The sequence below is a fragment of the Ochotona curzoniae genome, unplaced genomic scaffold, assembly GCF_017591425.1.
Source record: "Ochotona curzoniae isolate NIBS_2020 unplaced genomic scaffold, NIBS_Ocur_1.0 scaffold_4683, whole genome shotgun sequence".
NCBI classification, from domain to species: domain Eukaryota; kingdom Metazoa; phylum Chordata; class Mammalia; order Lagomorpha; family Ochotonidae; genus Ochotona; species Ochotona curzoniae.
Window position 1 is genome coordinate 24,524,795 of NW_024467121.1, and position 27,736 is coordinate 24,552,530.

At 39.6% G+C, this 27,736-nt stretch overlaps 1 protein-coding gene across 1 annotated transcript in view; it reads left to right on the forward strand.

The window, feature by feature from the left end:
• PLD5 (phospholipase D family member 5) overlaps positions 1–27,736 on the forward strand; it is a 316,875-nt gene that overhangs the window by 201,398 nt on the left and 87,741 nt on the right. Inside the window, exon 4 of the mRNA XM_040967871.1 lies at positions 8,374–8,485. Within this exon, the coding sequence (XP_040823805.1) occupies positions 8,374–8,485 (112 nt within the window). The remainder of the gene's footprint in view (positions 1–8,373; positions 8,486–27,736) is intronic.

Sequence of the window (27,736 nt, forward strand, 5' to 3'; positions counted from 1 at the left end):
CTTCCACTTGTCCCAGATGAAACCATTTTATTGTTTCTATTTGCATTAAATTATATCATCTTTGCAATTGAAAAATCTTTTGCATCCCATTTCTGGATGTTATCTGCCTCTTGTCCTTGACCTGATGATTACTGTGATTTTATAGTATGTTTTCTTTATAATGCAAGTATTTATGGTTATAAACATCTCTCAGATCAAATACTGTTTCATGTTATGTTTTTATGATGTATTTACCTATTTGTAGATTTTTAAATGCACATATCTGCATTTAGTTTTTCCCCTTGGGTATATCTAAGAGAAAAGTTTTCAATTTCCAAAAAGCCATGATTTGTTTTATGAGTTACATATTAATGGCCTGCGTCTTACTTTGTGAGATTGTGAGTAGAGAATCAAATTCATAGAAGGTCTTATTATAAATTTTGTTCAGATTTTCTTAATGGTAATCATAGGACAAGCTTTTGTGAATGTCTAAGAAATTTTTTAGATAGTTTGATATGTGCACTGACAAAAATATGTGCATATATATGCATATAATCAAGCTCACTGATAGTATCTAATTTTCAAGTATTCACATTTATTTTGTTCTAAATATACTTGACTTTTAGAGATGTACTTTGAAATATTATATTATGGTCATGTCTTAATTGTATGTCTAGTAATCTATGCTATGTATTTTTGCCTGCTATGCCATTTCCTATGTATGACTCCAGCTATCAAAGCTCCGTAAGTTGTGCCATTATATAATTTTGACTTATCTTTTTTCATTTTTACAGAGGTTGTTTACCCTGTTCATTATAGATAAGTGTTCCTCAGCAGCAGCTGTTTTTTTACTTTTTTCTCCCATAAGCCAGTCTCGTAAATATACTGTATATATTTTGTATCTGTGACTGTGTTTTAAGTAATAAAAGGTAATATCTTTTCACCCTGACCCAAGCACCAGATCTCAACCCTTTGGAGCAATGTCACCACTAGTGGGAAGGCGAGTAGTACATTCTCAGTGTATCTCCTGGAATGTATCTTTTTCTATTTTAAGAGCTGTATTTAGCAGCAATATCAAGCACATAATATATCATGTTCTTTATTTCTTGTATCTTCTGGTCTTTGTATTTTTGGTGATGTTCAGTATCTTTCACTCCAGTTAGCGTCCTTTCTTGGCTATATTTTTCAAATGGGTTAGGGAAGCTAGTAGATTTCTTCAAATGTCCGTTTATTCTCCTGCCCAAAGTGTTTGAGTGTAAACAGGATTCTTGGGCTGCAGTCATTACGCACAAGGGGCCAGCTTAGTGTTAGAAACAGGAGGCACATGCCAGTCTATCTAATCCATTTTCCCTGATTAATAATTGCCCCTTCCCCTTTTTGGGGCATAGATTTTTAAGAATCTCCCCTCCGCCTTTTCCTGATGTGCACTAAGTTTCCATAGTGCCTAACGGTGTCTTCCTGCCTCCAATGTAACTCTACTTGCACGTGGCTCTTGGGCTTGTTGATTTAGATCGTTTGTCAGTTTGGACAATTGTTTCCAACTACTTTTGAATGTATTCTCTTGTTTCCTTGTCTCTACCATTAATCCTATGTTATATTTCCTCAATTTATCAGCCGTTTCCCCTCATAGTTCTCTTGTATTTTCCTCTGTGTGTGCTTACGTATGTGTGAGCTTTGAGTCGGTTCTTCCATTTGACTTTGAGACCAGTGACTTGGGGCTCACCCATGGCCATAGTTTTCTTCAGGTGCATCCTCATGTTGTTCTAATGTGATAGAGCATTAGTGAGAACCACCCTTGACCATCTTTGAGAACCTGTGTTTTGGCTATAATTCTGTCATCTCCCAAGGCCTCTGTTCAACACGTGCTCCTCTCTCTTGTGGTCAAGTCCGTCTGTACAAATGTTGCTATTTACATTTTTTAAGATTCCTGGGGAACCTTTTCTGCTTAGATGAAGGAAGAACAAAACTGTAGTATTATGTTAGAAGGATTACTCGTTCCTCTCTGATACCTCAGATCTAATACCAAACTTCTAGTCCCAGGCCTGGGGATGCTGCCCCAGAGTCTGCCCTGCCTCTTAGAAAACACATGGCTCTGAGACATCAGAATAGGGATAATGATGATTCTACTGGTCCTTGGACTTAACAGAACCCAGCTCTTCTGGCAATTGAGTACTCTGTGGCCCCAGAACTGGTTAGTCTGGGAGAGTCCATATACTTTAGCTGGGAACAACAGGAGTGATGAGAGACAGGCTATCTTTTGGGAACTTCACTTTTTCCCCAACATTAACATAATAAAATGGAAAGAGCTCTGCTGAATCCATAAGAAAGATTTAGGTTAAAGCACTGCTTTTGCCACATGTGACAGTGACATTATTTAATTTTCTTCTGCTTCAGGGATCTTTCTAAAAACTTAGAAAAATGACAGACTGTTGATTTCTAAGGTGTCCTCCAGCTATGACTTCCTTAGTATTTTGAGGGTTGTGCATTATTCCTTAGTTAAATGAGATGTTAAATTGGATGGTCTGCAGCTGGGTTACATGGATCTCTGGGGATTCTATAAAAAGGACAGAGGTAAATTCAAGGCTGTTAAGCTTAAGTTTTTGCTTGAACAGAGAGAGAAAACTATGAAGCAAGTCTGAAACAGCGCTGTATCTTAAATAATCTACAGAATTAATTCTTTGTTTAATTTTAAATTCATATTTTAGATAATATTTGCATAGTTGATTAGGGTGGGAAAGATCAAGGTTAGGGGAAAGTGGGTGTGATCATTGTTTCCAAATTTTCTATTTCTTCTTCCTGTATCTGGGTTAAGGGGAAGGGAGAGGCAAGTAGAGAAGCCATACCCAGCCTCCCAACCACCCCAGTACTCAGGGAAGGAGAACAGCCACCCAGTATCAACCCTAGGTCTCAATGTGGTACACATGCTGAGGGTTCTGCCCTGATGATTTTGATAGTTCTGAAATGCTGTTGATCTCACAGATCCAAGGATGAGGAAACCCATAAGATGTCCATTGGCGGACATAGTCCACCTTAGTCTCCATTTGCCCAGAATTTGTTGTTGTCATCATTTGGCTAGAGTAGTTGTCCAATTTGTTTTGCCCTCATTCCTCTATTATGGTTCCACATATTCCATGCAGGTTCCAGTGGGCTGCCTTATCCTCCATGTACATCAGGGCCTGCTGTTCACTGCTCTGTCTTTTCCACTGAGAAGGACCAGTTCTCACTGGGCTGCTCCTTGCCTTGATTCTGGTACTCACCTGCAGGGACTGCATTCTAACAAAGGAGTTCCCCAAGCTTCCCTATCAGGTCTCCTCTCAGTTTCAGATCTCGTACACACCAGTGGGTCCTTGGCCCAGGTTGGCTTAGTCCATCTCTTGTCCAGGCAGGATCAGTGTCCTTGCCCAACTGGCCCACACCCTTTTTGGTTCTTACTGTTGGGTGTTACAGTCCAGCCATACCTGGTCTACACCCAGGCACAGCTCTTACCAGCAGGAGCCAAGTCCTAGCCAAGCATGTTCTATACCCACCCTGGCTTTCACAAGTATCAGTGGATGCTGGAGTCCAGCCCAGCCTGGCACTCTCCAGACACAGTCCATACACACGCTGAGGAAGACTTCAGCCATGTCCAGTCCAGCCTCAGGTCTTACACATGGCATTGGGGACCATGTTCACAGAGGTGAGCCTACATACATCCCCACAGATTGTGCCCCAGATGTTGCTTGTTGGTTAGTGTCATTGGCCAGCTGCACATTGCACATCCCCTGTTCTGGCTCTCGTTGATGGATACTGTGATACAACCCAGCCCTAGCTTCAGTGTGTACCAGTGAATGGTACTCGGTGGTGGTCAGTGTTAGCTACCTCAGCTCAGGTCTCATATTGTGTGCTGGTGTTTTTGTCTGACATTTAAAGGTCCTCTCATATTCTCCCCACACACACACTCCTAACCCCTCGGTCTCAGCCTGCTCACTTACCTGCCAGTAGAGTGACTTTATTGATGGAAGTTCTTCAGTAATCTTTCCTCACCAGGACATGAGCCCTAAGCTCCCCATTTGCTTTCACCTGTGTGCCACCACACAGCCTAAGGGCTTCAGGTTACATTGGCATCCTGGCAGTCCAACCCAGCGCCCCCTACCACCACACCTGCAGGGGCGGTCCAAGGCTTGCCCACCCCAGCCCTGCCACTGCATGGATAGTTCAGGGCCACCCGAGCTTCACCCTGCTGCCATCGTGGGCTGAATCAATTCTTTCAAATGTGATTTTCTTCTAATTCCTCTTTAATACTTTTACTTTTGCCATTCACATTAACTTTGGGCATTTTAATCTTTCCAGGGGTTCTTTTGGATCAGCAAAATCCAAGCCCCACTCTCTTGACATCAAATTATGCATAACATGACACTCTAAAATATGACACTTTGTCATACACATTATTTTCAGGAAAAGGCAATTGAGAGCCAACAGATTCAGAAAAGTCTCTTTACTTTCCCTCACTACCTAAAAACAGAGTTTCAGTTTCCCCCTTTTGTTTGTTTATTATTTTTTTGTTTAGCTTACATTTTTAAGGATTTTTTTTTGTGGCATATCTCACCCACAGCACCATCATGCCATGTCAGCACTGGTTCAGGATTTGACTTTCGCTTCCCATCCAGCTCTGTGCCTGAGAAAGCAGAAGAATATAAATTAAGTACTTGGGCTCCTCATCCGATAGGAGACCCAGAAGTCTGGGTCCTGGCTTTGGGGATAAAATTTGGACCGTGAACCAACAGATGGAAGACCTCTTTCTTTGCCTCTACCTCTCTCTCTCCCTCTATAGCTTACCTTTTAAAAAGTGGGTTGAGGGCTGGGGAATTTCTCTTTGCAAAATGTATCTCTCTACTAAGAGGAGTGCTATTTCTAGTGACAGCTCTTTACTACTGAGTTGCTTTTGTCTGCAGAACATACAAACCCGTTTACCATATATTTCTCTACCTCATTTCAAACCCTGTTTCCATTGTCTAACCCAAGATGCTCACATTCATTTCTTCCTGGGGCTGTCATATACATATGTGTATGTAGGTAATTAAAATGTAGGATTTCTCCTCTTCAGTTGTCTTTTATCAATTAAGTTTGTGAGCCCTACAAATACACCTCCAACAGTAGAAGAAATGGCTTGTTTTACCTGTCAGGGATCAAAAGTGTCTCCTCTCTTAAGCATTCTCTTTAACACTGTAAGGTCCCCCAAACTGAAACTCTGCAAGTGGAGCACAGCTTCCCCCATTGAACTCTTCAGTTCACCATTAGGTTTTCATAGACTTCATACAAAAAGAATTAGCTTAAAGTAGGTCACCATCGCTGAGCCACTGTCTTTGAGATGATTTATTTAAGTTTGCAATATTGGTTAATATTTTTCACTAGGAAGAGCTGGATTTTAAATTGCTGATGTTTAAAAGTCAAGGGGCTTTTGTTATTTCTCTATTTTAAAAATGATGAGCAAATTTAATATAGGCAGCACTAAACCTTACTGCTGATCTCTGCATAGAATAGGTGTTTAATGCCTTTGAATGTTAATTAAATTTCAAATGTCTTCACACACACAAAATTATTAGACAGGGAGATAACATGGTAAAGACAGGAGATTTAATAGAAACTCAGCCTCTAGCTCAACTTCATTACAGTGAGCACTGGAATTAAAATTTTTAAGATTCCTTTCTGTAAGTAATTAGCATATACTAGTAACAAAAAGTTTTTAGGGTAACCCAGCAGTTTCTGTGGGTCTCAGAGTTTGTTTTCATTCATGTTTGAGGGTTTTAGTCTCCTTTATTTTAAATTGTGTGAAATATACACTGCAAATCAATAATCGGCACAGAGTGAGAAATGTAGTTCATGATGCCTTGTATTCCATTTATGCCGGATATAGCCTGTAAACGTAGAGCAAAAGTAAATGAAATAAATTGTTTTTAAAATTCTGTGCCATGGCTCATGGATCTCAGGAAAACGTGCAGTATATTTCTTAGTGAAAGGGGAAAATGCAAATTTAGGTGAATATGCAATAAATCTAAGTGTAGGCTGTACCAATCTGGGCAATTCTGACATCCCCAAACCTTCCACAGTGTCAGGCAGACGCATAGTCAGTTCCTTGGAGAAGTACCAAAATCAGCCATGAATGAGTCCATCTGTGATGTGCCACAAAGCCCCACCATGTGGGTATTCCCTCTTGTCATGCTTCTATCCAAGCCCTCATGTCTGCATAGTAAATTTGAAGCTGATAAAGACACTGCAAATTGGCATCTATTTCTCCCCTACCCTCTTCCCTCCTGCCTCCTTTTTAGGGAAGTATATAACTCTGATGCACTCCTTCAGCACACTACACAGAAATGCCTTATTTGGGATAAGGTGTCTCCAGGTTCTGGTTTACAGAATAATTTGGTTGCATTTGATGAGTTCTAATTTGGGCAACCTATATTTCTACACTTAGTTCAATTAAAAGAAAGTCTTTCTACGTGACCTGGAGCAAGTGCCTCTCCATCCTCCTGCACCCTAGGGCTGTGGACCTCTGGTTGTTCCAGACAGCTGTACACCAGAGCACACCTGGGTTGTGCCGGATCACCTCTCTGCTGTTGGCTGTCTCCATAGTACAGCCACACCAACCCTCTGTGCCTCCTAGGCCTTAGAGTCTTGACTTTCTTTTTTTTATTTATTTTATTTATTTTTTTTATTGGAAAGGCATATATACAGAGAGGAGAGACAGAGAGGAAGATCTTCCATCCAATGATTCACTCCCCAAGTGAGCCGCAACGGTCGATGCTATGCCGATCCGAAGCCAGGAGCCTCTTCCGGGTCTCCCAAATGGGTGCAGGGTCCCAAAGCTTTGGGCCGTCCTCGACTGCTTTCCTGGGCCACAGGCAGGGAGCTGGATGGGAAGCGGGGCCGCCGGGATTAGAACCGGTGCCCATATGGGATCCCGGGCGTGCAAGGCGAGGACCTTAACCACTTTTGCCACCACGCCGGGCCCAGAGTCTTGACTTTCAACTTGTCTCTTCTAAAACTGAATTTGAGGGATCACTGCTTTGCATTTCCCCCATTCTGACTTCCTCTTTCTGTATAGGCATTATCAAGTGTTTGTTCTTCTCAAAGTAAAATAAGACTTGGCCATTTAGGTGCCATTGAGACCAAAGCCAGTCTGGTCCCTACAGGCATTTGTGTTTATGGACCAGTAGCAAAGAACTGCAAAGTCATTGAAAGAAGACTCGTTGCCTTTTATGATAAGAGAAGTCTGTCCAAACACACAAACGAAAATAAATCAACTCTGTAGTCTGCTCCCATTAGATACTGGGAATGTATAGTTAGCTAGAGGCTCCTGAAGATGGAAACCATAACAATTATGTATTCATTAAAAATTTGTAAGGAAAACCTCTATTTTGGGCCCAGCAGTGTGGCATAGCTGCTAAAGTCCTTGCCTTGAACATACCAGGATCCCATATGGATGCTAGTTTTAATCCTGGCAGCTCCACTTCCCATCCAGCTACCTGCTTGTGGCCTGGGAAACAGTCAAGGACAGCTCAGAGCTTTGGGATCCTGCACCCGTGTGGGAGACCTGGAGAAAGTTCCTGGCTCCTGGCTTCATATCAGCACAGCACCGGCCATTGTGGTCACTTGGGGAGTGAATCATCAGACAGAAGATCTTCTTCTCTGTCTCCCCTCTTCTCTGTATATCTGACTTGTAATAAAAATGAATAAATCTTTAGAAATAAGAAAGCCTCTATTTTGTATTCTAGTTTTTATTTAAGTTATGTTTAGGCACAATGTTAAATTCAGTAAGATAAGTTGCAAACAAGATAACTTCAGGTAATTGCTGATCAATAACCATAATTCCCCATAGTAGCTAATATCTGAAGCATGGTTACTATTATCTCCTTTAATCTCACAAAAGCTTCTTGAAGTAAATGTTAATGTTATGTGTTTTACAAGGAAAAAAGGGGAGATTAGTAAGAGTAAGAAACAGTTTGTAAATTAGAAAACCAGCTGCAATCCAGGTCTCTCTGGCCCCAATGCAACTGTTTAATATTCTCCACTGCCTCTTTTGTAGATAACTACAGATGTTGCCTACAAAAATGACAGTACGATTTACCATGACAGTAAAGTGGTAGATCAGCATTGTAGCATTGAAATAAGTGTTGCAGTGATTGCTAAGTTGCACAATACTGAACAGGATAGAACAAACTGTGTTAGTGCATCTACTTGATATAAACACTTTGGAAAAGAATTTTATAAATCTGGGGTGATTATCAGTTGTTAAAGTGCTTACCTTTTAAAACTTAAATGGATGTTTTAATTTTTAGTGACTGACTTCTCTTTGAAATGGCATACATGTTTAAGTCGGCCTTCCTGTTTTTCTTTGTTTCTGAATATTTTTCCCAGGGTCAACGTCTTTTTGAAAAGTTGCTGCAATTGACCTCTCAAGATATTGAAATCAAGCTAGTGAGTGATGTGACAGCTGATTCAAAGGTATTAGAAGCCTTGAAATTAAAGGGTAAGGCCAAGGTTGATGTTACTTTATCAATGAGTATTCTGTTAAAGTAGCTTTAATTTCTTTTAAGATAATATATGCTTCCTTTATATTATTACATTATACTTGGTATACTTATTACTGCTTTGAAAATAGTTCCATTATAGCTTTTAAATAAACTAGTTAATTAACACCACAGTGATTTAATAATAAGGTATTGTTACATATTAGTTTTATACAAAGAAGTCTACTGATTAGAAAATTATTAACTAGAAGTTTTTTTTCATTTCCTGAATATCCGAGTGTTGTGATTTGAGTCAAAACCTTGTGCTATCAGAACAGACATTAGATTTCTGGGTTTTTCTTTTTTAAATTTTCCATCAAATGAATTTCTATTTGTGCTACCTATTCTTTGGACTAACATAGGAAAGCCCCTTGAGTCTGTGAAGTGCTGCCTCTTTTATGACTCTTAAGGGAGCCTCCACGAGACTGTCAAGTGCATGGTCACTTTACCATTTGTTTCATAAACTCATCAATACAAAAAAAAGTGAAGCAACTTTGTAATATTTTTATTGATTTATATTCATTTAAAAGACAAAGAGAAAGATGCAGAAACAGAGGGAGGGACGGCAAGGAAGGAGAGGGTAAGAGAGAAATACAGAGACCAAGGCATCTGCTATCCGTAGGTTCACCTCCCAAATGCTCACAATAACCAGGCAAAGGTCAAATTGAAACCAATGGCTGGCAGTTCCCATGTGTGGCAGGAACCCAAGTATCTGGGCTATCGTCTTCTGCCTGGCCAGGGTACACATCAGTAGGATCAGAGGTGGAATCTAGATTGAAAGCCAAGCACTTGGACATGAAATATAGGCATCTTTGCAGGACCTTAACTGCTGTCCCAAATGGTCATCCATGAAGTAAGTTATTTTGTTATAATCCTCTCCAACTGAACTGAATTGTTCACTCCCCAGTAGTTTTGATTGCTTTGTATAGATGTTTGCCTGGAATTGACTATCTGACTGGAAGGCTCAAAAAAAATAAGCATGTGGGATCCAGTGAACTGGAGAAGCTTGAGGGGAAGAGTGTCTTCACACAGGTGTCAGTGAGCCTTGGCATTTCACCTGATGACTGCATCTCACATTTGTGCTGTTCAAATGTGCTATGCCTTCTTCTGCTCATCTTGCCTGCATTTGTTAAGTAACAGTAGCCTCTGTAAGATAAGACAAACAAGAAAGCATGTAGATCAGTCCAAATAGCTTTTCCTACTCAGGAAAAATAAGTGGAAAGTGACAAAGTGCAGACAAAGACATAACCAAGTAGAGGACATAATCTTGCCACATACTTGCCCATTATCACACAGGGTATGATCTTTAAGACACAGGGAAGTCAAGAGAACTTCGAAACCATTACTGGGTCTGAAAGCTATTACAATATAGTCCTTTTTGAAAAACTAGAAATTGCTTACTTCAGTGGATTGTTAGATACAATCAGTGTACATTAGATATAGATGTCTATATTGTCATTTCAAACAATCTGAAATTGGTTTCCCACTCTCTGATAATCCATTATCCAACATATTTTTAGAATTGGTTACTTTTGGTTAATGAAGGATGCCTGTGTTTGCAAATTATTTGTCTCATGGAATCAATTTATATCTGCTTTGAGTTTTATTATCCTGCCAGGATGAAAAACAGATGATTTTAAAAAGAAAACAGGGTACCTGAGAATTATAGTACGTACTGACTATGTGTCTGCTGGCCATAGCCTTGTAAACTCAACCAAACTTTAAAGCTACAGAGTATTAAAGGACATAATAGACTTTAATAGGTGTTGCTGTATATTTGTTATTCTAAAAAGATAATACACTCTAGCTTTGAAGCTTGTGGGTAAAAGTCTGACTTTAATTTCTATTATGTATAGTGAATTAAAACTTTATTTTAGTCACTGCTTTTCACAGAGAGGGAGATATTTATATTTCTAAGCGCGCACACACACACACACACACACACACACACGTGTATATACTGCTACTCCTTCATCAGTTGATAATAAATAGTTTTTATTAAAGTGAGAAAACAAGTGGTTTTTTTTCTTTCCCATAGTAATAGGACTCTCATTTCTCATAACCATTTTCTGCTATTTCCTGCGTATTTATAGTAGGCTCATCAGATATTTCATAATATACATAAGATGTACTAGATACACAGCATATATACATTTTTTAAATACAAATACTGTATTTCTCTACTCTCATCCTTGGAATAAATTTATTAAATGCTAACAGTGCATGTTAGAAATAATATGACAGTATTTTTAAGTCTGTGCTTCAATACCTGGCTTAAGGGAAATAATTTAATTTCTTTAAAGAGAATTCTAGTTTTTTACTAATATTTCAGACAGTTTAAAAATAACCCACAGAAAATAGGTAATTGTCAAATTGGCCATGAGGTTTTAGCTGTGAGACAATTACTGGATGTTGAAGCTAATGAAATATACTGTGAAAAATGATAAAAGTGATGCCTCCCAGTAGTTGATAGGATTTTAAAGATTTATTTATTTGAAAGAGGGAATTACAGAGAGATGCGAATGGGAAAGCAAGAGAGACAGAGAGAGAGAGAAAGAGAGAGAGAGAGAGAGACAGAAATATCTTCAATCTGCTGGCTCACTACCCAAATGGCCACAATGGCAGGAACCAATCCAAAGCCGGAAGTTGTTCTGGGTCTCTAAAGTGAGTCCTTGGTGCCCATTCTGAGAGTTGGACCTTCATATTTTAAATCTCAATATTTTGTTACAAAACTACTTAAATTTTTGTTAGAGCTGCATTCACTCTATAGGTAAACATCAGCAGTATTGATTCTTTCAGTTCTTTAAGTGAAAAACTACAATAATCCCTCTTAGCACTGCTTTAGCTGCATCTCACCTTGTTAATAAGACCTAAATTTCTAAGTTGTTTCTTATTACAAGAAAAAATTCTTACTTCTCTAGCAATTTCTAGTTTGGACCATGAGCTATTTAGAATTGTAATCCTTGATTTCCCAACATTTGGATGATTGTTCCATTTGTGTGTGTGTGTGTGTGTGTGTGTGTGTGTGTGTGTGTGTGTGTGTATTAATTTTACTTTAGTCCCAAATATATTCTGTATGATTTTAGCCATTTGAAATTTGTAGAAAATCACTTTGTGAAATTAGCCTGTAGAAATGATTTGCTTTATAGATCTGAAGACTTCTTAATGGCCTTTCTGCAGCTTTTCATTTTTTTACTTTTGCATTTGTCATCTCTTGCAGTAGTCTCATCCAGAGAGTTAGTGTAAAAGCCTCCTCATTAGAGATAACAGTGGAGATAATGAAGTGAGCTTACCTTGGTTCATACATTGTCTTGAGAGGTAAACCTCCAAGTGAAGCTGAATAACATCTCAGGTGGTGGTTGGAATCCTGTGCTTCCTTCTTCCCATCTGCTGCCACCATTTGGCTTGCTAAGAGTAATGGTGACAGTTCTTTTAAGTTGTGTTCTCCTGTTCACGCCTCCCGGTAAATGCCTTTGATACCTCACTTCTCACCAAACCTGGCACTGGTGACATCACAGCAGTATTGCTGAATATATTATGTTACTAATAATGTTTTAAATTTCTGGCTATAAATTTTCATGTTCTTGAAATATTATTTGTCAACAATACCTGTGTCCTTTTTGTCCTTATATTTGTATAATTAAGAGTTATTTTGTCAACTGCTCTGTTAAGGTGCATTCTCTGCGGGTGAGTGCAAGAACCAAGGCAGGGAGCAACCCAGATCAGGCCAGGTTACAGTACCCACTGGTATACATGTGGATCAACTCTGGGGTTGGGCCACCCACTTTCCCCTAACCTCTGTCCTTCCCATCCTGATCAGCTATACAAACACCATAAAAAAATGTTAAAATTAAAATAAAAAAATAAATAAAGTGAGAAAGCCTGGAGGAATGTAAGACAAAGAAAAAAGTGTTTTGTCTATAAAACCATAGCAATTCCATGCATTTTTTGGAATATGACCATGATATTTAAAGTCCATATTTCCTAGCAAAAGATTAAAAATAAAATAATGTAAAATCAGAAAATGTGTTTCTATTTGGGAAAAAACAGGCTTTTATTTATTCATGTCTGGACAATAACCTAATTTAATGAATGATGAAATAAAATTATAAAAAATTTAGAGTTAGTGGCCTGGATATTATGACTACATTAGAAACGTTTGGGTTCTAACATCTTCCCTTTCACTCTGATATACACTATTTACTGTTAGTGATGTTCTAAATAGTTGAAAGTTAGTTGTGATTTCCTAAATGTAACACTCTTTTTTCTGGCTCTGAGTCTGAGAATATACTTTTTTCCGTTCTTGAAGTCCTCTGCCTCCTCCTGTCAATTTGAGAACATCTTTCCATCCTTTAGGGTCTGCGTTTACCCCTTCCCCATAGTTTATGCCTTGCAGCATTTATTGTGTTTGCAAGTGTGGTCTTGTCATCTTCTTTCCCTCCATTGGTCATTATTTTTCATTCCATAAGGAGTCCTTGAACATCTGTGCTGTATCAGCTTCAGAGAGAAAGTGGAGTAGAACATGAGCCCTCACCCAACTACAGAGCTCACAGTGTGCTAGAGAGAAACGGTAAGCTGGCATAAACTGAGGAATGCCTGAAGCATCTACTGAGGTCTAGCTTTTCTGAGTCACCTTTTTCATCGGTGATTGACACTCATCCACTTGACACTTCTGACGGTTTTACGAAGCACAATACTCCTCTATTCTCTCCTTTCCTTTAAACAAAATTTAATTTTTTAGGCTTACTGGAAAATGTCAAAGGAAGCTTTTCAAACAGGATCTTGCTCTTATACACCTGTCTCAAGATCCTTACATGATCTTCTGACTGAACATTAAGCTGTGAGAGTCCTGACATGTGCCCGAAATCACCAGGCAGTAATTGGCTCGACTTGTCTCCAGGTCTAGAGCACTCATACTGTTCAGTGTTGAAATGTAAATCCTGCAGGTTTGGGGATCAATTACAAATGGTAATAAAGCTTCCTGCAAAATATTAAGCAATGAATTAAGAAATTCATCTTGGAAAGTATTACTATTAATAAATTAAAGCTGACCATTCCTGATAGCACACTGAGACAGATTCTAAAACAGATCTGCTGTAACAGTTTCTCTGTATCACAGTCACCATATTCAAGGAAGATTTGGGAGAATTCAGGCTATTCTGGTTTTAAACACAGGGGGATATTTTTAACAGAATTCTTGATGACTAGTGCAATTCAGAAATGGGAGTTGTTCCTATCCAAAATATAAACAATTTCCATATTGCTTTGCAATAGAAAGTAGAATATGTAAATTTTTTTGTATCTACCTGCTACCAGAAAGCAATGTAATCTTCAGAAACCCGAAATATGCTGGAGAGAAGTGTCTGCTTCTGTAGACAGAGACAGTGTCAGAAATCATATTCCCAGGTACACTGCAAATTGCAATCCAAATGAAAAGAGAGTAATGATATGTTGGTCCCAAACAAGAAAGGAACATACAACACTCAGTAGTAGACAGAGCAGAGCATAAGCGGCTTCTCTCTTTTTTCTTTTCTTTGTTAATTACGTTGCATTATGTGACACAATTTCATAAGCTCTGGGATTCCCCCAACCCCTCCCCGTACCCTCCCCGCAGGGTGGATTCCTCCACCTTGTTGCAGTATTACAGTTCAAATTAAGTAAAGATTCTTTTGTTACAAACATATACCAAGCATAAAGTCCAGCATCTTATCGCTCAGGTAAATTCAACAGTTTCTTGGGGAGACCATCTCTGGTCTGACGGTAGAGCTGGCAGAATATCATCCCGATCAATTAGAAGCCCCAGCACAACATCAACAATTTACAACATTATGGAATTAATTGACATGGTATTGAGTAATCAATATGTTAAAACAATGCAAGTTCTTAACCACATCCTGTGACTACTTCATTGACCCTTCAATTTTTGTTTGTACTTATGCAGCTTAAAGTGGCTATAGGGTACTATTCAGCTGTCTTGTGTCTGTTTCCATTTTTGTATTTAGCAGTTTATTGTGTTGACGTATAATTTTGCTGAACTTGGTAGATTTTAGGATAGTCTAAACTGTCTTGTAAATCTAACAAGGCCTTTGTCAACAATTGAGGTGCAGAACAGTTTTAGGAGGGTTGTGCAGAGAAATCTTCAGTACCCTAGTGAGGAGTAACTAATCTTTGTGTCCTATCTAGCAAGGTATATGTGGATCCACACTGATCATTTCCTGTTTGGTTCTAAGCTTTCCTTGTATTTCTCTATCTATTCTATTTGGGAGGGGGGGCCCTCCGGAGTGACCCTGAAGGTCATTGCAAGAGAGGGTGGGGATCCAAAGTTGGAACTAAGTAAGGACCAGAAAAAGCTCCTCTCCCTAGACCCGAAGGAAGTTTGCTATTCTTCTGTTTCTGCAGATGCCTCGGGGCTCCTAGCTGTTGTTCCGATTTCCTTGGATCCTGTGAGGAAGGATTTGGGCTTCTTCCATCCCATGTGGTAGTTCTAAACAGGGCTGGGTGACCTCAGATTTCTCGGCCTCTAAAGGCACTCCAATTCCCCATGTTCTTGTCTGTTGGGATGTAGTCCTTGGTGCCCATACTGATAGTCCTTGGTGAGGATTCGAGTCTTCAGGGTTGGGATACAAGCCTCCTCCTGTCCACCTGCTCCACTCTGGGGTCCTCCCCTGCTCTGTGCATATGACCTCCTGTTAAGAGGTTGTCAGGATTGCTCTTGATTCCCACTGTATGTCTTTGTAGTTTAACTATTGTTTAATGCTGATTCGAGTCTGTTGTCTATGAATTACCTGTTATGTTTCTGATAGGTTATACTTTATGTCTTCCTCACACATTCTAAGGAAATGGAAGATTTCTCTGCTCTCCCGAAAAGTGCTTCTCTTGATATTACCTGCTAAGGGAGAGTGGCCACATAAATAATGATTTGAACACATGGATTAAACTCTGTCACTCGATGTTGTTTGGTAACATATAAGAAAAGAAAGCTTAACATGTATTTTTAATTGAAAAATTTAAAATGTGTGTATCATGGACAAATGTTTAGAAGTAGATGTACATTGTAATATGACTACATGAAGCTAATTAACATGTTGTAGCTCTCTATATTGTTTTCAAGCGCCAAGGATATTTAAAAATCTCTCTCATCAGTTTGAGAGTACAGTGCACTGGTTCACAGCTGTAAAGTTCATGCTAGAGCTTAGGGGACCTCTCCACTGAACATCCAGACAATGCCACTTCCTTCCCATGGTGCATCTCACATGAGTTCAGGAGGGTTACTGTGTTAGAATCTAGGAGCCTTTTCCTCTCTCCCCCTCCCTCCTGCATGCAAACCTACAAGAGGTTCAATCTAGAGCTCAGACTATGTTGCTTAGATATGTTTTATTATGCCTTCTGTGTTGGAAAAAAAAGAAAGAAAAACACAGTTGCTTTATGAATTTTGGGTTGGATGGGTCAGAAGAGTGATATGTTTAGACTTTTTTTTTCCTGTTGGTATCTTTTGGGGATGGGAAGAGAGAGAGATCAGAAGCTTATTTTCTCCTAGTTCTGGGATCTGAAGCTCAGGACCAAAGTTCTTACAGCATGCATGATAACGGTGTGGTCTCTGCTTCCTCCTTGCTGCAGCCTACAGATGGGAGGGATGCCAGGTCCCCACATGGCAGAAGAGAGTGAAGGGCAAAAGGTGGAAGCAGATTTCCTCCAGTGCCCCACCCAAGGAGACACCTATCCTTGATGACTTCATCACTTTGCAAAGACCCCCATCTCTTAATCTCCCTGCAGTGAGAGCTATGTTTCTGCAAGTGAGCTTTCTGGACAGACTATTGGGATGGGGGGGGGAGGTAGAGAAGGATTCTAATCTGCTCCCAATGAGATTTGAGAATTTTGATTTTGCAAAGATGTTACCTTGCAGCTCTGTGCTGAGAAAGTGGCCCCAGAGAATCATGAACATCTCTGATATTTCATCATGGGTAAACAGATCCTTGAGCTTTTAAGGATCAAAGTGACAGGCGCATACTGAACAGAAGATACATGTTATCTTTAGAGTAATTGCAGGAAAGCAATTAAATGTTGTCTTAGAGCCATTACAGGAAAGCAATTACTTAAGCAAAAAAAAAAAAAAAAGTAAAATTCCAGTTTTCTCCAGTTTTTCATGCCTGCTTGTGGAAATAATGCAAAACATGCCCTTGGAGCAAATGTAGCTGTGGCTGTGCCCAGCCGTCTGCGCCACCTCTCATGGCTTCCCTTGTGACCAAGTCAGACATTTGCTGGGTGACTGGCTCACACACAATCTTTGGTTTAAGTTAAACTGACAATTGTGACTTCCCTTAATTAGCAGTACACACTATGCAAATGAGCTAATTAGGCAGGGCCTTACCCATGTGGGCACAGGCTCCTAATGAGCACTGGCTGGGCAGCTTTGAGTCATTTGATTTTTGAATTCCCACAGTGTTGAATATACAGGAGGTTTGTAATGGGCATTTACTTGTGACCCATTTGTGCATTTAAACCAGAATTTTAGTATGTGAAGTAAGACTACAGCCCTTTTACTCTTGTTAGTGATGCTGTACCTTTAATTACTCTGTTTTGCTCTTTTGATGGCATGAATAAAAGAAAGGAAGATACCTTCATCAGATTCTAAACATGATCCTTATCTTTGCTGTTTTCAATTTTAAAAAGGTGTATCCATTCATGAGCCCCATTTTTGTTCTCATGTTCACAGATGAGGTTTAATAATACCTAACAGGAAAATGTATTTATGTATCTGAGCTTAGGAAAGTGTGGAAACATTTAATGCCATCTGCCCCAGTTTCTGATTTGAACATTTCACAAGGTGGTTTTGGAACTACTTACTCCAAATCATTGTGGAGTATTTGAGTTTTTATGCTTATTGAGGGTTTTTCTTTTACTTAGGTCTTACCACTTCGTAATTACTGCAAAATATAATTGTACAAGTAAGTCTGCTTGCGTTAATTTATTGTAAGAATTCATCAGTATGTTTAGATGGTCTCCCTACAGCATGCTTTGTATTATCCTAGCATTCATTTCCATAGTCTAAAAGCTTGCCATTGTTAAGGAACCTGATGGGTTCAGAGGGTCTTTTGTTGTTCCTGGGAAGGATGTACTGATGGCCATCATGAAATGAGAACCTGTGGGCAGGAAGCTGATGAAGCTGCCTTCTATCGAACCAGCTCTGCTAATGGCCCAGACAAAAGCCAAGGTGTCCTTGCTTTCATCCAGGCATGTTTTTTTTCCATCAGACCTTGCTTTGTTTCATAGCTTCTCACAGTGAATGCCGCTTGGACCCGTGTCTGAGTGCCTGCAAGCTGGTTCTGTTCACCACAATCAGGATTCAAGGATTTCTGTCCAGCGTTCCTTTAGACCACATCACAATATTCAGCAACAAGGTGGAAGGTGCTGCTTGACCTATGCTTGTTTGGACAAGGAATGCTTTAATGACGATTAGCCTAACTGATAAAAAATGCAGGGGCGAGTAACTGTGTGTCATAGACAAGAACTATGTTCTGTATGATATAATCTTAGGAAAGTTTCTCATTTCTCTGAGGCTTAGTGTCCTTTTCTGTAGCATGAACTAATAGTGACCTCCATGGGGGCTACGATAACTAAATTAGCTACTGTAAAAGCATTTGGGGGCAGCTATTTGGCACAGGGTTAAGTTGCTGCTTGGGACGTGTATAAGCCTTTTTGGAGTGCCTGATTCAAGTCCTGGTTCTTCTGCCCCTGGTCAAACTTGCTTCTAATGCATCACTGGGGGACAGCAAATATGCCAAAGTGCTTGGTACCTGCCACGCTGTGAAAGATCCAGATTCAGTTCTGGGTCCCAGGCTGCAGCATAGCTCAGCTCTGACTATCCTGGCTGTTGCCAGATTTGGGAAAGTGAAACCAGTAATGCAAGATTCTCTTCCTCCCTTTCACCTTCAAATGAAAATATAAATTTAAAAGGAAGCAAGGTACTGATACTTAGTGAATATTAAACTGTTAATAAATGTCTTTCATTATAGCCATTGTCTTAATTTACCCAGGTTTCTTATTCTAGTGTTCAATCAACTTATCTTAGTCTAGAATGTATTGGTTTCTGCCCCTACAGCACACAAATCCTGTGAGTCATTCATGAGGAAGACCTCAGTTCTAATGCAGCAAGTTCATTTGCCTTTGCTGTTATGCAATAATTCTTTCTGCCTCCATTATGTAGAGGGGCTGATCAAGCTGTTGATGCCCATACTCTTTCATTCATGTATTCAGTCTCTTCAAAGAGCTTTCCGGTTTAGCTTTAGGCCACTTCCCATGTGGCCACAATTTCTGGGACTGGACCAGGCCTAAGTTCAGAGCCTGAAACTCTTTCTGTATCTCCCATGTGGATGACAAGGATCCAAGTACTTGAGACATCACCTGCTGCCTCTCGGGTGCATTAACAGGAAGCGAGATCTGAAGTAGAGGTGGTTCAAATTTCCAAGCTCTCTATGGTTGCATGCAGGTATCCCGTGGTGGCTTAACTCACTGTGCCATAGCTCCCACTCCTTACTTTTATCTTAATATCTAAGAATTGTGCCAAGCACGGCATCTCATGGGAAATTACACACATTACAGAATTTTATTCCATCTGGTGGTGGCTTGTAAGCATTTTTCTGTGTGATTTTTGAATAGATAATTAGCTTAGAAGAGCCATATAGAATCAAAGTTAATAGTAGTTCAGTATGTGCTTTAATAATAACTATACACCTTGGCAAAAAAAAACATCAAGACTTGAGTTGCTCACTGTGAGTCATGGTGGGGTCTGTGCCATTGAATGGTCATGATTAGTGGAGGGAAGAATATAACCAGCCTCTTATTCACCAGGCCCATTGCCCTCAGATTGCTACCGGAGCTATTCAGAGTTAGTGTCACCAAGATTTCACACAAAGATTTTTAGTTCCTAAAATTGGGAAGTGTAAACAATGGGGCATTTACATGTAGAATATCCCCCTACTGTCCTCCACAAGTCATGATGAGGAAATGTACTTGCCAGTCTGGGAGCATGTTCAGATTCTCTCATTAAGTGGAAAGCAGTAGTCTACAAAGCAGAAGCTAAGCTACCTATAGTCTCATTTTTGTTCAAAGATAGTCTATTTTTGTATATGTGAAAGATCTCCCCATGTATTAATAGAGGTTCCCGTTGAATGATGAGATTACAGCTAAATGTTCTGCTTCCTTTGTGTGTGTCCTTTCCATGCAAGTCTAAGTTGTAGACCAAAAGTTCAAACTGGGGAGTGGGAATATGTCCCTGGCTTTACCATCTGTGTGACTGCTGTGAGTTACTTAACCTCCCCAAACTTCACTCTTCTGATTTCTGCAGTGGACTAACAAGAGTAGCTACTGCATAGAGTTGTTCTGAAGATGGATGAAATAATCCATAGTCAGTATGTAACATAGCCCCAGCACATGACAAGTACTTTACTGAAACACTCAAAAAAAAGAGCATATTTATGAAAGGGGAAATGTTGTGAAGAAAAGAAAGGAGGGAGGGAAATTTGCTCTGTAAATGGTGTGTTATGGTACAAGCCGGTAGCCGGAGCTCTGTGGTCATAGACCTCAGTGCTGGGTCGAAGCAGGTCTGCACTTGGGCTGTGTGGCATGTATTCCCATTCCCTTCTATCTCAGAGAGGGCCCCTCCTTTCCCAAAGGACTTCTCAGCTGAAAATACCAGCACATAAATATTTGATGAAAATGAGTTAAGACTACCAGTGGAGACTAAATCTTTCATGTGGTCTGCAGGAAGGGGAGGCATGCCAAGGAAGAACTAGACAGAAAGGCTCTAACTCTGATAGGTTTGAGAGTGGGTCTGTGCTCTCCCAGGGAGTGAGACTTCTGCTCTCCCGGGGAACATGCCCCACTGCATACTGTGTCACAGCACCGCGCTGTGCTCAACAGTCAGGCTTGATTGGAGGCTGTTAGGTTCCACAAAGGGACTGATGAGTGAACAGAATTACTCACAAAGCAAAGCTGATGAAAAGGCAAATGCCAAGCAGTGAAGTACGCTGCTGTGTCTTTTCGGTGGATTTCCTGTGATTAGGACTAAATAAAGGTGGTTCATACTTCACTTTGAGAAGGGCAGTATTGACAAAGCTTCAGTAACACCTTTACTGTGTTTTTATTTCTCTGGGATATAATGTGTACTTATCTTTTACATTAACTTTCTACAAAAGGTTTTTTTTCTTTTTCTAATCCACACAAGTCAATATTTTAGTGGCTCAAAATTTTTTTTAAAAATGGGAGTGCCATATGTTGGAAAAAGAACAGAATAGTAATTTGGAGTAATTTTGAGGCTCCTAGTGTAATCAGTATTGACAAAACTTGCTCATAAGCTGTATGGCATTTTACATGATTTTGCCTGTGATTATAAAATAACTCAGTAGCATTTTCAGAAGTAATGTGAGGTTAATTAAGGTTTTAGGTTCCATTTGAATTTATGTGTTTGGAAATCATAATCTGATTGGAAATTCAGCTTGAATTTTGCTTCTTTGCCAATAAAATTTATATAATAATTGTATATATTTATAGGGGCTGCAATGTGATAATTTAGTACATGTGTGCAATTTGTAATCAAATCAAAGTAATCTCCTTTTTTTTTAAGATTTATTTTTATTATTTTTTCATTGGAAAGGCGGATATACAGAGAGGAGAGACAGAGAGGAAGATCTTCCGTCCGATGATTCACTCCCCAAGTGAGTGCAACGGCCGATACTATGCCGATCCAAAGTCAGGAGCCTCTTCCGGGCCTCCCACGCGGGTGCAGGTTCCCAAAGCTTTGGGCCGTCCTGGACTGCTTTCCCAGGCCACAGGCAGGGAGCTGGAAGGGAAGCGGGGCTGCCGGGATTAGAACTGGCGCCCATATGGGATCCCGGGCATGCAAGGCGAGGACCTTTAACCACTTGCGCCACCGTGCCAGGCCCAGTAATCTCCTTTTTTAAACCTTTCTTAATTCTTTGTGTTAAGAATTTTCAAATTCCTTTCCTTCTGGTTTTTAATCTATAATACGTAATAAGTTACTGTGTAGAAGTTAGTTTTCTGATTGGTTGAGATAAGACATCTTTACCTATAGTTGCCCCTGGCTTAGAGTCTACTGACGTTCAACAAAGAGTGAGAAACTCGGATCCTGACCCTGGAAGTCTCAGAATAGTACTGAGCTATGCGGCGTTTGGGCAGTGCACTCTCTATAAAGAAGCACCAGTCCCTTCCAACACCTCACTTCCCCAGCAGTGGTGCAAATCAAGCACCAGGTATATACATTCCCTCAGCTGCATCCCTACAGGGGACTTATATGCATCTACCCTGATTTGAAGTTAATGCTTCTCTGATTGTCTCTGTTCTCACTTGCTCAAGTACCAGTAAGTTTTTGCCATCTACAAATTCCTGTTCGTATCTAATCTGCCTTACATGTCTAGAATATAATTGTGTGCAAATATGCTTTGCCTCTTCATTGTCTTGGTGCATCTCTCCTCATCCAATAAACAAGGACCAGGTCATCCTGAATTATCTCTGTCAGATCAGAAGTTCTTGGAGGGGGGGAGCAGCTTAAGGCGCTGGTGGGGCTTTCTACAGGGGCATTCATCATACTCAATTATAGGTGATGTAATACATATCCCCTAATTTCCTGTGCTGTCACAAGAAGTAACTTGTATGAGCATTTTCCCTCTTTATTACCTAAAAATGTTAAAAATAACAATAGTGCATGCCCAACCATAGGCTGACATATCAAGTAAAATATGCCTAACACAAACATATTTGCATAATAGAAAATATATTCCATCTGAAGTTATTGTGCGGCTTGAAAAAGGTTTAGAGAGCCTGAGAACTTGCGAAGAGCAGCTTCTGTGACTTGTAAGCTGCATAAGGAGTTGGAGCTATCAGCTGCCATCAAAGCACCATGGTTTTTGAGGACCTTATATATTAGCTGTACAATCCAGGAAGCACATGAAGTGGAATAGAGATGAGATTATAACGTTTCAAGTTAAAAATCATAGGCTCTGTTGTATCTTGAGCAAAAGCAGCATTAGGGTATGCCAAATCCCTCCCTTATTTCTTACTTATTTTATTACTTTTAATCTATGGGAAAGACAGAGAAAGAGAGATACAAAGAATCTTCCATTCTTTGGTTCTCTCCTCAAATGCACACAATCCAAAGCAGGGAATCTAAAACTCAGTGTACGTCTCCCATGTGGTTGATAGGGACCCAAACCTCTTGAGCTATTACATCCTGCCTCCCAGGGTGTACGTAAACAGCAAGTTAGAATCAAAAACCTCTGGGACTTGAGCCCAGGCATTCCAATATGAGATTCAAGCTTTCTAAGTGGTATCTTCAAAACTGCACCAAACACATACCCTAAGTTACCGTAAGCAGCCAGTGAGGCTCAGGCAGAGAAAGAAGTCCCCAGATCTCTGGCATGTGCACTGTAACTTCTGAGGTCACGGGTAGCAGAGAAGCTTCCACCTGTAGGAGATCCAGGATGGATAGGATCTGTTCCAGGAAGTTTCCCACACTCTGTATCCTTCTTCCATCTTCTGTTCCACCGTACTGTGAACTATAAGGCACTGTGTTAGTTGAATTCTACTCTGTCCCATGTATGTGGAAGTGCCAATGCTCAATAAATATTTACTGACTTGAATCTTAGGACAAGAGTGTCCTTTTGCTCTCCTGAACTGAGAGTGGACTCTGTTGGCAATAAGTATCTCTTCTTGAATTATACATTTTCTTGCCCTCTTTGGATGCTCCTTGCTCTCCCCGGCCTATAACAACCAGTATCTCTATAGCCACAGTTAAATCAGCCTTATTTAATTTGCCCTTTAGAAGGCGCTGACAATGTCATATCCATTGTTGGATTCCAGGACAGAGTTATGCACACTGGTCCCTTCTCTGATGCTGGGTCAGAGTCTCCCTAAATTGTCTGTTTCCACTGTCTCTTCCCAGCAGTCTTTACACTCTTGGAAGTCACCATCCGGCACCTGGCATATGTGGTGAAATGTGTGCCAGTCCACCATTGGTTGCACAGCAAGCTGTCTGTCTGGCAACCTCAGATGCCTCCTTTTCTCAAGTTGACTGTTTCAAACTGTTTGGCAACTCAGATAAAATGCCTAAGAACTCTTGTTTTTTCACATATATGCTTAGTCTCTGCTGGATAAAGGATGGGGAAAGGGGTTTTAAAACATTTGAGAGAGAGAAGTGAGGTTCAGACTACCTATTAATTCCTACCTAGAATCATCAAGGAAGAGAAGAGATAATCAAAAGTTCACTTGCTGTACAATCTCCAAATTAAGAAGTCAGACTGAGCAAAATTGACCCCCTCTTGTAGATGCACATGTGTGACATACACATATACACACATCTGCAGCATATTTGCAATGTATTTGTGAAGAATAACAATTACAAGTAATAGATGTTGTTCTATACCCTTTTCTCATTTAACTGTCAGGCATCGTTAAGAGATAGATGTTGCAGTTTTCACTTTATAGACTAAGAAACAGACACAGAATGGTGAAATAATGCACCTGAAGCCTCATGATTAATGGGTGATGAAAGATGCTTGATGTGTTAACATAAATCTTGCAGAGTGGCACCAGCATGTGACTGACTCAACATTATTAAGTCTTTGTCAATTACAGATTTAGCAAAGATGTTAACAAGTGACCAAAAAAAAATTTACATAGTAATGTTCAAATAATATTTAAAAAGCTTAAGAAATCTGCTTATGGCCTTACTATGTACAGAAGATATTTATTTTTGTTTGGAATTTGATGAAAGGCTGAAAAGGAGGGCCTGTTTTCACTCCTGGATCCTAGGAAAAACTTTGCATTGTGAAGAAAAAATACAATTCCAGCTGTGTGATGTTACACACGTTATTCAGTTATTTATCAGTGCAATTTCATTCTTTACACTGTCAAAGTTTCTGTATTCTAATTTGTACAAAATGAATTCTGTAATATCCAACCTGATATCTTTTGTTGTTTTGTTGGAAGAATTAGATAAGTAGCATTTACTCTAATTACTCACATATTCAGATTTAAAACAATCTTTCAATTTTTAATTTATATACCATGCTCATTCTATTGTTATTATAATCATTGTTTTCAGTTACCAGAAATTTTCTTAAATCAGTATTTCTGTTATGTCCTTTACAATGGAAAGCACTTTACATTTCAGATCATTCATTTCCTCTCACTTTTTGTGGTGCCTTTTTTTGTTTATTTTATTCTATATTTCAGAAAACGTGTGATATGGTTGATATGCCCACGCATTTTACCCTTCCTTACTCTGCTTAACATCTAGAATTGTTTTTTTCAACTAAAGCATTAGTTTTGTTATTTGCCCTTTGCATATGAGTCTGCTGCCATAATTCTGTTTTTGAACACATGAAAACTTTTTTTCAAGTTTTTGGGACTGTGTTTAGCCTTGTTCTTCATGCATTGTGTTCTGACCTCTATAGCTTCCACTGAAAAGGCAGCTCTCATTTCATTGCTGGTCTCTTAAACACACTACATCCATTTTCCTCAGGATTTAAAAAGCTTCATCTAGATCCTTGCTTTCCAGCATCATTTACCTGCAATAGGCCTAGATGCGTCTTTCTGTTGGTCTTAGAGTATGGATGACCCACACACCTTTTGTTACTTTTGGAAAGGTTGTAGATAGTATCTCTTCAAATATTTCTTCATCTCATTCTCTCCTTTATACATTTTTCTGAAGGTCAGTTTTCCTTGAATGTCAATTATAATTCAGTTAGACTTCTTAATCATGTATACCATAGCTCTTGATGTTTTTCTATCTTCCATTCTTTTTCTGTAATATTCTTCCATGGATACAGTCTAGCAATTTGCTAATCTTCCTTTTGGCTGTGCCTAATATCCAAATAAAGTTTTTGAATTTCCATCTGAGTGCAGTTTCCTTACCCTAATCAACAGATTTTAGCAGTTCCCCTATTTGTCATTTTTTAACATGCCCATGTAATCATGTTGTCAAGTCTAGAAAGCACCCCATAAGCTTTCTTCTGAGAAGGTTTGAACAAAAAGGTCATTTGTCAGCTGGAAATGACGATCGGTATGAGAAAAGAACATTGTATTCAGGTATTTTTGTCATGTGTGCGCTATTTAATTTTTATGTGTGTTAATTTTATAACCAGGGACTTTCAAAAAAATACGCTAAGTCCTGAGTACACACAATCCAGGGTTTTCTACCCTTTAGAATTATGTCTGGGGTTAAAATTTCCCATGAGATAATATGAAGATAAAGGCTCCAAAAATATGTTTGGATCTGACCAACAACTTCAAAAGAAACCTAAAGCCTTATGTAGAAAATTGCAGGGAAATACAACATTTAATGAGGCTCTAATTCCTGGGTCATGCTCAAGTCATGACCTTCAAATGCTTTTGTTTTTCTTTTCTATGGCGAAATTAATTGAAAATTAGCTATTAAGCTAGTAGTAGTATCCGTCATATTTCTTTGAATTTGTATTCAATTTAGCATTTACCTTATTGTAACTACCGCTTTTATATCTATCTCAGCTTTCCTCATATACTGATTTTTGTGCTGTCTTTTATTAAGCTGAAATGGACCTTAAAGTCTGTGAGGTGCCTCTGATGAAAAGTATCAGCATCCAGAATGAGGAAGGAAGCCAATGCTGTTTTAATCAATTTTTTTCCTTTTGTCTTCATCAGCCAGCCCTTTACGTCATGCTGTCTCAACTCTCACCTTGAGCATTCTTTTGTTTTTCTGGGTCAAATTTTATCCTTTGAGTTTTTCCATTTCCTGTACCTTTGAACCTGGGACTCTCCAGCTTTCCTTACATAGTCAGCTTCTTGAAGAGCACCACATCACAGAGGTGGTGGGTGGAAGGTAGGAGACTGAGGTGGAAGGGAGTTACAATGCTACCTTACAAAAACTAAAGAAAAGAGCTTGAAAATTACTTTAAAAATGCCAACTCCATTCTTAGGTCACTGGGTTCACTCTAGATAATTCATAGCCATTAGCCACTCAGACTACGTCTGTTAAGCACAGCCCTTGAAAGAACTAAATATTATAAATCAGTAATAACATGTGGATGAAACGATGTTAGGTAGTCAGTAAGCCATGTGGATAGAAAATCAAGCTAAATGGTAATGGTGCAGAGCAGGTAAAACAGTTTGATTTAGCTGTTTCCACGCCAGTGGGAAGATAGATATTCCATGGTCTGTCCGGGGAAGGGATGGAGCTGTGAAAACTATGGTAGCCAGTTCAGAAATCTGAAATAGGAAAGAAATGTTCCCAAAGATGGAAGAGTTCCGGCTACTTGGCATGTGCAGTGTGAGATACAGGGTGGACCACTAATGCACAGTCCTGAAGCTGTTGACACTTGCAAATCTTGGAGTGCACATTGATCCTGGGTAGAAAAATCTAAGAAACCTTCTCCTCCATATCCCTTCCTATGGCCATGAACAAGACGGTAGGAAAAACCATAGGTGGCTTCCTGTGAGGCCTTTACCACCCAAGTTTTACCCAAACATACTTTATAAGCACCAAATTGTATTAGTAGCTAATGTTTGTAGAGTATTAGCTGTCCATTATTGCCTCTCTGAACTTTCTCAGCAGCTTTAAGAAAACTCTCCTTTTATCATCTGCATTGTGAAGATGGGGCTTTGAGAGGACGTTAGTGTAGATGCATAGCTTGGATGACTATGACATTCCGCATTTCATCCGAATCCAAGGCTCACAGTCAGTTGGTTGCTGTTGTCTGTTGTTACCTGGAGCTTGTGACGGAGAAAGGAAGAAGGGTTTCTTTGCTCTGTTGGTGTTTAGCCTCAGGTAGTCACTTATAGGTAGGCAGAGTGACCAGATGCAAATACAACACGTTTCTTCAGCCACACAAGCAACAAAAGATGAAAGGATTGTTTTGTAATGCTAATAGTGCCCAAATGAGATGTATTGTCCTGACAGATTCCTTAGAAATTATGCAAAAGAGCATACAAAATGCAAGTAAACACAAGATCAGTTTTATTCCTTTGAGTTACAGCTGCCCAGTCATCTCCATCACTCAGTCCATCAACAAGGGCTGCATTTCTTACTGAGAACCCACAGTGAGTACCAGACCCAGAGGAAGTAATAGTTATTTGACTAATGCTCAAACAGTGTTACACGGAACACAAAGGTTTTATACCTGCGCTGGACCTTGGGAGGGTTTCAAGTGAGTAAAACACAA